At 39.1% G+C, this 14,575-nt stretch overlaps 1 protein-coding gene across 4 annotated transcripts in view; it reads left to right on the top strand.

The window, feature by feature from the left end:
* Positions 1 to 12,446, top strand: part of cep43 (centrosomal protein 43) — a 100,153-nt gene extending 87,707 nt beyond the window's left edge. For all 4 annotated transcript variants that reach the window (XM_051925457.1, XM_051925460.1, XM_051925458.1 and 1 more), the window contains 3 exons: positions 860 to 893; positions 1,051 to 1,153; positions 11,496 to 12,446. In XM_051925457.1, coding sequence (XP_051781417.1) covers positions 860 to 893; positions 1,051 to 1,153; positions 11,496 to 11,570 — 212 coding nt within the window. In that variant the 3' untranslated portion in view covers positions 11,571 to 12,446. The remainder of the gene's footprint in view (positions 1 to 859; positions 894 to 1,050; positions 1,154 to 11,495) is intronic.
* The last annotated feature ends 2,129 nt before the right edge of the window (positions 12,447 to 14,575 follow it).

The following is a 14,575-nucleotide window of genomic DNA, read 5'->3' as shown; positions in this document are numbered from 1 at the left end:
TATATATATATTTATATATTATTTTATATATTATATATTTATTCTATATATATATATATATATTTTATATATTTATATATATATATATATTCATATATATATTCATATATATGTATATATGTATGTATAAAACTTAAAAATCTTACAGTAAATGACAGATTTAAAAGAAAAAATTAACAGGCGTCCCTTGACCATGAAGCTAATGCATAGGGTCCAAGTCATGTTGGCAAAAATATACAGGTGAATATTAAGAACTGATGTATTGTGTAATGTAGTTTTGTATTTGAATATCCTATTGTGACATTTTGAAGAATATTCAGATATAGTATACATAAATCCTTCAAATGTGAGTGTGGTGATTGTTGTTCCTCTCCCCTTTTTAAGGACCGTAGATAATCCAATGACAAGGTTAGTGTTTGCTTGTGTGCAGCGCTGCCAGGTAGGCTCTGGCTCCCTGTTACACTAAAATGGAGTTCTGGAAGTAATGGACAGTGTCAAATATTCTACATGTTCACAGTATGCTTCACCCGGCCTCAGAATTGTATTGTCTTTAATGTGTACTTCTTGTAACTATTCTGAAACACTTTGTTACTTGTGAAGGCAAATATAGTTGCTTTTAATAAAGCCCAAAAGTACAATAAAGATCTGTCTTGTTGTTGAAAAAATTGTGATGTCTTGATGCTATCATAGAAAGCTATACGTATGTCATGTATATAGTTTCAGTGTCTGACATTTTTTAAATCTTGTGTATAATAGGGTTTGTATTGGTCTTTAAAATATGATAATTCAATGTAACAAGAAAATTGTTTTAATTTTGAAAAGGACTATTTTGTAAAATTATAATTTTGTTTATGTATAGGAGATGAAGATTATGACGATGAAGATTTTCACAGGTAATTTTTGTTTGATTTTGAAAACTGAAAAGTAGATATGTTAATAAAACCTCACTTTTTTAGTTGCTGATAGACGCTTTATATATCATTTTTTGAAATAAATCTTAACCATTTCAACTGTTTTTCCAAAGAAAATCATTGTTTTTTTTATTGCCAGTCATCGATCAGAAAAAAGTAAAAGTGAGGCAGAGGGGAGTATTTTAGAAGAGATTGAAGAGGATATTTTTCCTGATGGTGGTGATTTCATAGGAAGTGACAAGGTATGTTTTATAGTCTGCATTGCTAAAGATAAATAAGGTATAGATTTTATTCAATGCAGGTTAACTGATTTTATCACTTATTTAAGTGATAAGGGACTTTTAGGCTATATATGCAATTGTTGGCTTTTTCTGTCATTTCAATCAACAATTTGAAACGTACTTAAGACTCTGAAGGTGATGCTCTGCTGAAAAAGGGTTAGTAGTATGGAAAAGTTGATAAGTATTGATTTTAGCATTTTAATATTAGTTCAATACTCCTTTTTGATGATATTTATTCTACAGCAAACATTATGAATACAGTTCCAGTTCGCTCTGGCTTTTGACAGTTGAGTCTCGTATGCAATCAATCTGTGTGGCTAAAATTGCAGCCCTGTTTCTACCCATTGACAAAGAGAAAAGTTGGGGTGATATCTGGAAATTCTTTGGTTTTATGGCAGAATGGGAAGGAAAACCACAAGACACTTTTATTGTTTTCAAAACTTTACTCTTACCTACTACAAAAGATTACACTACTTGAAGTACTTGCATTTAATGGGTAAAATTTCTATTTGTTTCCATCAATTTAAAGATTTTCATGCATACAGAACTGCAATTTATTTGAATTATTTGTTTGTTTTAAGTGAGATTTTCACACTGCCAATGTATTGATTATGTTTCATTACTTAGTTCAATCATTAATGGGCTGGAATTGTTTGAAATTGTAAGTAGAATGAATGGAATATTTATGGAAAAATAAACTAAGTAACTACAAATATTGTATGTGTTTTAATGGTAATGAAACATAGAGCATATCAGCAGTAATTGAATACAAATATCTAAATTTGAGAAGTGCCAACTGAGTAGCTTCATGCTCAGTTTAACTGTTTGAAAACACAACAATTTGGTACAATCAAAATCATTGTGTTGTCTAGTTTACAGAGTTCAACACAGTCAGTCGATACCTGGATGATTTTGGTTCCTAAGGCTGCCTCTCTCTAACAGATGGACAATTACAAGTGTGACCATGACCAGCTACTAAAGGAATTTTCTGCTGAAAAATGATACATTTTTATTATGTTACTTACTCCATGTGGTTTGAAGTGATGGTTTAGAAAAAAATGGAATTTCATGTTTTCATGCAGAATAAGTGATAGATGGTATGGTAAAAAACAACCTGTTGTGAGCAATGCTGTACAGTGTCGAACAATGGGAAACAAAAAACTTCTCATGCTGTATGCTTAAAATGTGTAAACCACTTGCGTTTTTTTCCCAAATTATTTTTAATAGCTTCTTCCAGAAAAATCCACTTACAACATAATCTTGAGAGGCATTCCCATAATACTGTGCTTTTGAATTGAAGGCAGGACTCTTGACCAATAAATGGAAGATGCAAAATGTTATAAATTAATTTCATGTTTGGCAAGGGCAGCAGCCTGAGCATACTCAATCAAATATAAATAGCCTGAAAAAGCCAAAGTTAATTTTTTTCTTTGAAACGAGCATGTCTACAAGGCTATGTAATGTAACGTGGTTCAGAGAATTTGTTACTTCCCTTGACCTCTAAGTTAATATGAGCCGCATGAGTAAATGTTATTGAGTAGATTGTAAAAAAGTGTATTGTTCGATGGAGAAAATGTATTCCTATCCTTTATATTTTTGCAGTATGCTTATATTCAGTATCTTGTTTTTAGCAGGACATGCCTCTAGACTTCTGCTGACATTAAACAAATATTTTATCCAAGCCCATTCCCATTTATGTTTACATTTATTTGCTTGGCAGATGCTTTTATCCAAAGTGACTTACAAAAGTAAACAGTCAAGTATCATTAGGCTAGGGCCTATTTGTTCAGCAAGTGTAGTAGGACAGGTAACAAAAAGTTGATTGCCACAAGTGAAAAAGATGTAATAACTAATAACAATCAATAAAGCAAGTAAACTTAGTCTAACAACAAATTAACAATTAATATGAAATATGACAGAGCAAAGTGTTCCCCCCCCACAACAATCACACAGGTATTGCCAGAACAGATGGGTTTTCAATTGCTTCTTATTTACATTGATGGAGTCAGCAGTATGATTGTAGGTGGGTAGCTCATTCTACCAACCAGGATCTACACAGGAAAAGAGTCTGGATTGAGACTTGAAGCTGTGTAGAAGTGGCATTGCCAGATATTTTTCCCCAGAAAACCTGAGTGGGCGAGAATAAGTATAGAACTGCACCAGTGTCTCCATATACTGTACTCAGGTACTGACCCATTGACTACTCTGTAGGCAAGCATTAGGGATTTAATCTTAATGTGTGCTGCTACTGGGATCCAGTGTAGAAACCTGAAGAGAGGAGTGACATGTTCCCATCTTGGCGGGTTAAATACAAGATGGGCCACTGCATTTTGGACCATCTGCAGCAGCTTGATAGCACAAGTGGGTATTCCTGCCAGAACTGCATTACAGTAGTCCAGATTCAACAAGACCAAAGCCTGGAACAGAAGTTGTGCCGCATACTCTGTCAGATATGTACAGCATGAACCTGCATAAATGAGAAAAAGTAGAAATGTGGTCAGAAAAATGTAGCTGCTCATCAGTCACCACCCTGAGGTTGCGTACTGACTTGGCAGGTGTTAGCGACAATGAGCCGAGCTGTACAGAAATAAGGAGTTGAACAGACTGGCTGGCTGGGATCACAGGAAGCTCGGTTTTTGCCAGGTTGAGCTGCTGATAGTGGTCCTTCATGCAGGTTGAGATATCAGTAAAACTTGCAGAGACTCTAGCATATACTGTATTGTCCTCTGGAGGGAACAGCAGGTACAGCTGTATATAATCTGCATAGCACTGATAAGAGAAACCATGAGATTGGAAGATGGTGCCCAGTGAGGTGGTGTATAGAGACAAAAGTAGAGGACCTAACACCAATCTTGGGGCACCCCTGTGAAGATCTGATGCACCTTTCACAACTCTTTTCACCAGGGCACACTGTAGGATCTGCCGGATATTATTACATTAAGTGTTTAGTTCTTTCAGATTGTGACATGAAATTAAATTCCATAATATCCCTTTACCATACCATAATTACTAAAACTAAAGCTGAAACTAATTATATATAAAAATATAACTATCTCTTTGTGATATAAAAACTAAATTAAAACTAAAAATGCATTAAGATGGAAAACTAAAACTAAACTGAATTTCCAAGTAATAAGGTGAAGATAAAAACTATTGTAAAAAGAAAAAAACTATAGGAACAGTGGTGCAGTGGTATTGTGGATATGGTTTCATCTTGCCAGTAAAAATCTTAATTTGATGAGTTTGTTTTTGCTATACATCTCCATCACAGAATCTATATATACAGTTAGGTCCATAAATATTTGGACAGAGACAACTTTTTTCTAATTTTGGTTCTGTACATTACCACAATGAATTTTAAATGAAACAACTCAGATGCAGTTGAAGTGTAGACTTTCAGCTTTAATTCAGTGGGGTGAACAAAACGGTTGCATAAAAATGTGAGGCAACTAAAGCATTTTTTTAACACAATCCCATCATTTCAGGGGCTCAAAAGTAATTGGACAATTGACTCAAAAGCTATTTCATGGGCAGGTGTGGGCAAGTCCGTCGTTTTGTTATTATCAATTAAGCAGATAAAAGGCCTGGAGTTGATTTGAGGTGTGGTGCTTGCATGTGGAAGATTTTGCTGTGAACAGACAACATGTGGTCAAAGGAGCTCTCCATGCAGGTGAAAAAAAGCCATTCTTAAGCTGCGAAAACAGAAAAAAACCCATCCGATGAATTGATTAAGAGTATCAAAATCTACAGTTTGGTACATCCTGAGAAAGAAAGCAAGCACTGGTGAACTCAGCAACACAAAAAGACCTGGACGTCCATGAAAGACAACAGTGGTGGATGATCGCAGAATCATTTCCATGGTGAAGAGAAACCCCTTCACAACAGCCAACCAAGTGAACAACACTCTCCAGGGGGTAGGTGTATCAATATCCAAGTCTACCATAAAGAGAAGACTGCATGAAAGTAAATACAGAGGATGCACTGCAAGGTGCAAGCCACTCATAAGCCTCAAGAATAGAAAGGCTAAAGAACATCTAAAAAAGCCAGCACAGTTGTGGAAAAACATTCTTTGGACAGATGAAACCAAGATCAACCTCTACCAGAATGATGGCAAGAAAAAAGGATGGAGAGAGCGTGGAGCAGCTCATTATCCAAAGCATACCACATCATCTGTAAAACACGGTGGAGGCAGTGTGATGGCTTGGGCGTGCATGGCTGCCAGTGGCACTGGGACACTAGTGTTTATTGATGATGTGACACAGGACAGAAGCAGCCGAATGAATTCTGAGGTGTTCAGAGACATACTGTCTGCTCAGATCCAGCTGAATGCAGTCAAATTGATTGGGCGGCATTTCATGATACAGATGGACAATGACCCAAAACATACAGCCAAAGCAACCCAGGAGTTTATTAAAGCAAAGAAGTGGAAAATTCTTGAATGGCCAAGTCAGTCACCTGATCTTAACCCAATTGAGCGTGCATTTCACTTGTTGAAGACTAAACTTCAGACAGAAAGGCCCACAAACAAACAGCAACTGAAAGCCGCTGCAGTAAAGGCCTGGTAGAGCATTACAAAGGAGGAAACCCAGCATCTGGTGATGTCCATGAGTTCAAGACTTCAGGCTGTCATTGCCAGCAAAGGGGTTTCAACCAAGTATTAGAAATGAACATTTTATTTCCATTTATTTAATTTGTCCAATTACTTTTGAGCCCCTGAAACAAAGGGATTGTGTTAAAAAATGCTTTAGTTGCCTCACATTTTTATGCAATCATTACGCAATTGTGTTCTTAAGGAGGCTAGTGAGTACATATATAAACCCTTGACGCATATTTTTAGGAAGTCACTGCGCACTGGAGAGATTCCGAAGGACTGGAAAATGGCAAATATCATCCCATTATATAAAAAGGGTGACAGGGCAGATCCAAGCAACTATAGACCAGTAAGCTTAACATGCATCACAGGAAAATTAATGGAAGGAAGTATTAAGGATAAGATCGAGCAACACCTGGCAAGGACAGGAGTTGTTCTAAGCAGTCAGCATGGGTTCAGAAGAGGGAGGTCGTGTGTTACTGACATGCTGGAATTCTATGAGGAGGCAACAAAAGGATACAATCAAAGTGGAGCTTATGATATTATTTATCTGGACTTTCAGAAAGCATTTGATAAGGTGCCACACGAGAGGTTGGGCATCAAATTAAAAGAGGTGTGAGTTCAGGGTGATGTTTGTAGATGGGTGCAGAATTGGCTCAGACAAAGGAAGCAGAGGGTGATGGTGTGAGGAACCTCATCAGAACTGGCCGATGTTAAGAGTGGTGTTCCACAGGGGTCAGTGCTAGGGCCGCTGCTATTTTTAATATATATAAATGATTTAGATAGGAATATAAGTAACAAGCTGGTTAAGTTTGCAGATGATACCAAGATAGGTGGATTAGCAGATAATTTGGAATCCGTTATATCATTACAGAAGGACTTGGATAGCATACAGGCTTGGGCAGATTTGTGGCAGATGAAATTTAATGTCAGTAAATGTAAAGTATTACACATTGGAAGTAAAAATGTTAGGTTTGAATACACAATGAGCGGTTGGAAAATCGAGAGTACACCTTATGAGAAGGATTTAGGAGTCATAGTGGACTCTAAGCTACCGACTTCCCGACAGTGTTCAGAAGCCATTAAGAAGGCTAGTAGAATGTTAGGATATATACTGTAGCACGATGTGTGGAGTACAAGTCCAAGGAGGTTGTGCTCAACCTTTATAATGCACTGGTGAGGCCTCATCTTGAGTACTGTGTGCAGTTTTGGTCTCCAGGCTACAAAAAGGACATAGCAGCACTAGAAAAGGTCCAGAGAAGAACGACTAGGCTGATTCCAGGGCTACAGGGGTTGAATTATGAGGAAAGATTAAAAGAGCTGAGCCTTTACAGTTTAAGCAAAAGAAGATTAAGAGGTGACATGATTGAAGTGTTTAAAATTATGAAGGGAATTAGTGCAGTGGATCGAGACTGTTATTTTAAAATGAGTTCATCAAGAACATGGGGACACAGTTGGAAACTTGTTAAGGGTAAATTTCGCACAGACATTAGGAAGTTTTTCTTTACACAAAGAACGATAGAAAATTGGAATAAGCTACCAAGTAGTGTGGTAGACAGTAAGACGTTAGAGTCTTTCAAAACTCGACTTGATGTTTTCTTGGAAGAAATAAGTGGATAGTACTGGCGAGCTTTGTTGGGCTGAATGGCCTGTTCTCGTCTAGAGTGTTCTAATGTTCTAATGTTTTGTTCACTCCACTGAATTAAAGCTGAAAGTCTGCACTTCAACTGCATCTGAGTTGTTTCATTTAAAATTCATTGTGGTAATGTACAGAACCAAAATTAGAAAAAAGTTGTCTCTGTCCAAATATTTATGGACCTAACTGTATAATTCACTAAGCAGCCGCCAGCGCAAGCAAGACACCCATGAAGCACGCAGGATGGAGCCACGCCCACCAACTCGGAAGCAGCAACTCACAAAACAGGGCATCATTCATGTTCGTCTCTGCTACACTCCATATGCACCTCTGAGCCATGTTGACTTTTCATTATTCTTTTCGGTTATGACACACGACCGCGTCCACCATCGCAAACTGTTTTACACGCCATGGTCTTAGAGTTGGTGGGCGGGTCTCCATGAGTTGCTCTTGCGAGCGGGCACATGACCAGGCGGTGTGTATGTTTCGAGAATGAGGGTGGACGCGGCAGGACCATCTAAGAAGAGGCATGTTTGTCGTGGATGTGAATCACTGTATGCAGCGTGTAAAACAGTTTGCGAGGGGTATCCCATGGTCTTAGAGTTGGTGGGCGGGTCTCTGTCAGTTGCTCTTGCGAGCGGGCACATGACCAGGCAGTGTGTATGCTTCGATTGCGAGGGTGGACGCGACAGGACCATCTAAGAAAAATCATATTTGTCGCAGATGTGAATTGCTGTATGCAGCGTGTAAAACAGTTTGTTTGTCGCAGATGTGAATCGCTGAATGAGCGTGCGACGGCAGTCCTCCAATTGTCGGTCACGGACAATTGTATGTTGCCCTCTCCAGAGTTCCATCTTTTCATTCATCTACAGTCATATCCTCAAACCCACCCCATTTGGACAATTGTGTCTTTCAGGAAGTGTTCACTCATCAATACATAATTATGCGGTGTACTCGGATGCAACAGCTCACCAATCACCGCGTCAGTTGGGTTTGTCTCTGCTATGGTCCACATGCACCTCAGAGCCACGTTGACTTTTCATTATTCCTTTCGTTTACGACGAACGACTGCGTCCTCCATTGCAAACTGTTTTACATGCTGCATACAGCGATTCGCTTCCGCGACAAACATGCTTCTTCTTAGATGGTCCTGCAGGAACACGGAAAGTGTTTGTCCACATGCACCTCAGAGCCACATTGACTTTTCATTATTACTTTCATTTACGACGCATGACCGCATCCTCCATCGCAAACTGTTTTACACGCTGCATACAGCGATTCGATTGCGCAACAAACATGCTTCTTCTTAGGTGGTCCTGCAGGAACACGGAAAACATTTGTCTACAAAATCTATATATATATATATATATATATAATTCACTAAGCCGACAGAACAGGCAAGACAACCATGGGATACGCACAATATAGGCACGGCCACCAACTCAGAGACCCGTCCACCAACGCTAAGACGATGTGATACGCCGACAACTCACAGAGCCACGCCCACCAACTCTAAGACCATAGGACAAGAACGCCCGCCCGCCTGACTGTTACCAGCGTGTAAAACCATCGCAGCTTTTAACTCACAAACTGCAACAACTCACCAAACAAGGACACCCTGTCTCTCGAGGCATTCACACTGCCGGAAGACAACCATGGGATACGCAAAAAAATAGCCATGTCTGTCAACTCACAAAGCCCAGACCACCAACTCGAGCACGCGTCCACCCACGCTGTCAAGGCATTCACAGTGCCTGCTCATGTGCCCGGACGCAACAACTTACCAACTCGCTTTCGTCTCTGCTACAGTACATATGCACCACTGAGCCACGTTGACTTTTCATTATTCTTTACGGTTTTGGCTGCATTTCTGTATATAATCCACCAAGTCGTCTGACCATGGGATACAAACGACAGAGCACCGCCCAACAACTTGAACCGATACAGAGACACGCCCACCAACTCTTAAGAGCATGGGACGAGAATGCCTGCCTGTTACCAGCATTCACCGCAATGTACTGAAATGTAAAACCATCAAATAAAGGACACATCTGCTAACTCACAAACTGCAACAATTCACCAAACACCACATCAGACGCTTTCTATATCTAAGAAGATATATAGATACTCATTATTCCCCGGCATGCGTCCACCCACGCTCTCAAGGCATTCACAGTGCCTGCTCATGTGCCCGGACGCAACAACTCACCACACACAAATTTTGCTTAATTTGACTCAACACGGGAAACCTCACCCGGTCCGGACACGGAGAGGATTGACAGATTGATAGCTCTTTCTTGATTCTCTGGGTGATGGTGCATGGCCGTTCATAGTTGGTGGAGCGATTTGTCTGGTTAATTCCGAAAACGAATGAGACTCCCTACTGCTAAATAGTTACGCGATCGCCAACCGGTCAGCGTCCAACTTCTTAGAGAGACAAGTGGCTTTCAGCCACATGAGATTGAGCATTAACAGGTCTGTGATGCCCTTGGATGTCCGGTACTGCACGCGCGCTACACTCAACGTTTGTCTACCCGCCGCCGACAGGCGTGGGTAAGCCGTTGAACCCCATTCGTGATGGAGACCGGGGCTTGTAATTGTTCCCCACGAACGAGGAATTCCCAGTAAGTGCGGGTCATATGCTCACACTGATTACGTCCCTGCCCTTTGTACACACACACACACCCCACCCCCCCCCTCGCTACTACCATGGTCGGGTGACTTGGTGGATTATATATAGAAAAGCAGCCGGAACTGCAAAGAACAATGAAAAGACAACGTGGCTCAGAGATGCATGTGGACTGTACCAGAGACAAAAGCGTTGGGGGCGGGCACATGAGCAGGCAGTGCTTACTGAACGATGATTGTATGTTGGTTCGTAGCGTGCATTGTTGCAATGTTACTTTTCTTGGTGGTTTTTTAAATTATGGATTTTTCAAATGTTCATTGTTTTCCCTGTGCTTAAAAATCATTAAAAAAGCGGCGTGATTATGCGGCGTAGGCTAGTATACTTATAAAATTGTGATTATTAAAAAGCAAGTGTTGTCTGGTAATATGGTGGTACAGTGATTAGCTCTGCTGTCTCACACTTCCAGGCTCCTATTAGGTTAATTGGCAACTCTAAATCGGCCTTGTGTGTTTGTGTATGTGGTTTCTTCAGTGTAGTATCTTCCATTCAAAATATGGAGTATAGTAATGAAAGAGGGTTTTACAAACAAAGGGACAATTCATTCCATTACATCTGAAATTTTAAAGAACTGATCTAGGTAGCAGTGAAGCCTGTTTCATTTATTATCAATTATCAGTTTATTCTTTTATCAATTTATTCTTTTGAATGTTTTTAATGATGGGCTCTGAGTATGTATGTAGATTTGCAGATGCAAAGCAGTAGTACAAAAAACAAAACAATCATTGCAGCTTTAGCATGCATAAGCATACAAATCTATTTAAATTAACAGTGTAACAGAAGTAGACAATTTCATGTCTCACAGTACAATGAATGTTGCCAAGGTAACCAGAAACATCAACCAAAAACTTATTTGTAATAAATAAAGGACACAAGGAGAACACCAAGTATAAAAATGTTATTGTTAAACAAGAAATCTGCTGCTGTTCTGGGTGTTCTCCATCCATCCTGTTGGCTTGGTGCCTCACCCACCTGTCAATCTACCAAGTAACAATGCATTCATAAAAGAATTCATTACAAAAGTAGTTACAAAAATGTTGTTATTTAGCTACAATGTACAAGAGAAAACTAATCTAATATTTTCAGTGTACAGGTCAATCTCATTGAACATATTTATCTGTTGTGTTACTTGTAAGAACAACAAAGAAAAATGGGTAAAGATATAAATTTGTCTTATTTCCGTTTTTTCAACTATGATTGATGCACAGGTATCTTGTTCTTTTAGACATCTGACTATGTATAAAGTTGTGATAATGTATGTTATGCATTTACAATGTAAAGTGTTTTTTTTTTTAATTTTAAATCATTATTAAAATTTGGTAAATGAAATACTTTGTAAATTTATTGTTTGAATTAACCAAAATGACTTGAGTTTCTGCATTTCTTTTAGTTTGATGACATAACCGTGGACTGCAGCATTTCTCAGCTGAGTGAAGCAGCAGACTACATGGAGGAGGTTACTTAGCCCAGGTTGCAGATCCATTCAATCACAGGATGCTCCTGTAAAAACAGTTTTAGGACGATCCTTCTATTTGTACAGTGAACTGGAAGTTGGCAACTCTGCCTGTGCCTTTTGTTACAAAAATCATACTGAACTGAAACTTGAAAATATGTCCTTGAGGCATTAAGTGCACATGACTACATAGATGAATGCTAGAAAAAAAATCTAAGACATACAGTATACAGATATGTTTAAATGTTAAGCTGTCCGGGTGTCTTCAGTGTTGTAGAAGAGCATTGGATAAGTAAAGGTTTTATTAAAGCTGTGATTAAAATGCTTGATTCTATAGATGTCCTTGGTAAATGGCATGTCAGGAGACAAAAGTATTTGGAAAAAGTGTAGATATATCCCCCTCTAAATCAGCCAACAAATTCTCATTATCTAGTAGCCATCCATGGAGATGAGAAGGGTTTGGTACAAGTTTGAGTGACCCCATTCTTCTGTAGCACTATAAATGGTCTTTATTTTATACAGCTTTTTGATGTAAACACTTCTGGGCAGCACTTTACATGTGCAGCGCAGTACGTTACTACATTTTGCAGGAGTGCACTGTCTTGCATTTGAAGCACAGACAAGCTAATTCATTTTAGTTGATGTCACAATAAGGGATACTTGAGTTTCAGCATGCAAATTTGTAAATATTACTCTTAACAATTTACCACATTTTGGATAATACTACAGATAAGTAGATTTTACTTATTTTACATTTTTTGCAAATGTCACCATTTTTTCTACATTGCAGTTTTGATTTAATCTATTCTTGTATTTTGGCTGTGGTATTTTTTATTTATGTTTTCTGAAAACAATTTAAATAAAATTTATTTTTGCTTTCTCAATACACCTCACTGAAGTTTGACTGTTGATTACAGAGAATTTGAAGTTCTTTTTGACTAGGGATGACCCTAACATCATTCTTAACTCCTGGCTCTGTGGTAGGTGGTGGAAAATGTTGACACTTGTACCCTATTCACACAAATTAAAGACCCATGTACCCCTTCTGTGTTTTAATTCCCTGCCTCAGATTGTCCTGAAAACCTCATGTGGTTGACCGGAGCATTACTAGCATTGTATTTACACCCACCATACTGAAGTACCTATTCTGTCTTTCAAAGCCTCATTTTACTTTAACTCTGTGAATTTCTGCTTCAGCTATTCTGCTTGAAGCTCCACTTCGAAAGGTAGTGCTAAGTGACTCCTCCATTCTGTCGCTAAGAAGTCTACAGTAAACATTTTTTAATGTAAGTTAAATAGTCTTTTAAGATAGGTTAAAACCCTGAGAGTAATAACCTGGAGCTGTCTGTGACTGGCAAACTGAACAGGGGCTTACCCAGTATGTCGTCATACCGATCTGGTAGATAACGCGTTTGTGACATGTCTCCTGTATTTTTCTCACTGTCTTCCTTCTTCAAAATGTTGTCTGTCTGAATTACCATCAAAATGGCAGGCATATACTAATCCAGTACCTTACCACCAGAAGGTGCCCATATTGCCTGATGGAGATTTCTTTTTTCTGGAGTGTGGGTATTTAAAATCTTGACATAAATCAAGGTAAATTAGCTCAGAAGAAGCTGTGTTTTCAGGTTTGACCTTAGTACAATAACTGCATAGTCACATCTGTTGAAAGATCACACAAAGCGCAACTCTTGGTTGACTGAATTGAGAGCTAGTAACACAAAATACTTCCACATTTAAAATCAGCCAGGTATTTTGGCTTTATCAGAATGTAAAGGTCATATATTTTAATTGTGTACAGTATTCTGAAAGTAGAAAATTACACCAAAGTTTGTCATTTCTTGGATGTCTTTGATGTTTAAGTTAACAGAGCATCCTGTTTTTAGGGGTTATTGTCTGACTGTGAATTAGTCTAATTAAAAGGGTGGTCTGACCAGCTGATTGGTTAGCACTCAGGCCTTGTTAAGACCAATTATGTATGGTGAAAGTGTCAACACACAGGTTCTGAATATATTCTGAATATACAGTGCATCCGGAAAGTATTCACAGCGCATCACCTTTTCCACATTTTGTTATGTTACAGCCTTATTCCAAAATGGATTAAATTCATTTTTTTCCTCACAATTCTACACACAACACCCCATAATGACAACGTGAAAAAAGTTTACTTGAGGTTTTTGCAAATTTATTAAAAATAAACTGAGAAAGTACATGTACATAAGTATTCACCGCCTTTGCTGTGAAGCTCGAAATTGAGCTCAGGTGCATCCTGTTTCCCCTGATCATCCTTGAGATGTTTCTGCAGCTTAATTGGAGTCCACCTGTGGTAAATTCAGTTGACTGGACATGATTTGGAAAGGCACACACCTGTCTATATAAGGTCTCCCAGTTGACAGTTCATGTCAGAGCACAAACCAAGCATGAAGTCAAAGGAATTGTCTGTAGACCTCCGAGACAGGATTGTCTCAAGGCACAAATCTGGGGAAGGTTACAGAAAAATTTCTGCTGCTTTGAAGGTCCCAATGAGCACAGTGGCCTCCATTATCTGTAAGTGGAAGAAGTTCGAAACCACCAGGACTCTTCCTAGAGCTAGCCAGCCATCTAAACTGAGCGATCAGGGGAGAAGGGCCTTAGTCAGGGAGGTGACCAAGAACCCGATGGTCACTCTGTCAGAGCTCTAGAGGTTCTCTGTGGAGAGAGGAGAACCTTCCAGAAGGACAACCATCTCTGCAGCAATCCACCAATCAGGCCTGTATGGTAGAGTGGCCAGACGGAAGCAACTCCTTAGTAAAAGGCACATGGCAGCCCGCCTGGAGTTTGCCATAAGGCACATGAAGGACTCTCAGACCATGAGAAAGAAAATTCTCTGGTCTGATGAGACAAAGATTGAACTCTTTGGTGTGAATGCCAGGCGTCACGTTTGGAGGAAACCTGGCACCATCCCTACAGTGAAGCATGGTGGTGGCAGCATCATGCTGTGGGGATGTTTTTTAGCGGCAAGAACTGGGAGACTAGTC

Source organism: Erpetoichthys calabaricus, chromosome 3 (assembly GCF_900747795.2).
Source record: "Erpetoichthys calabaricus chromosome 3, fErpCal1.3, whole genome shotgun sequence".
Lineage (NCBI taxonomy): Eukaryota > Metazoa > Chordata > Cladistia > Polypteriformes > Polypteridae > Erpetoichthys > Erpetoichthys calabaricus.
Note: the sequence above shows the minus strand (reverse complement) of the source record. Positions and strands in the feature narration are given on the sequence as shown.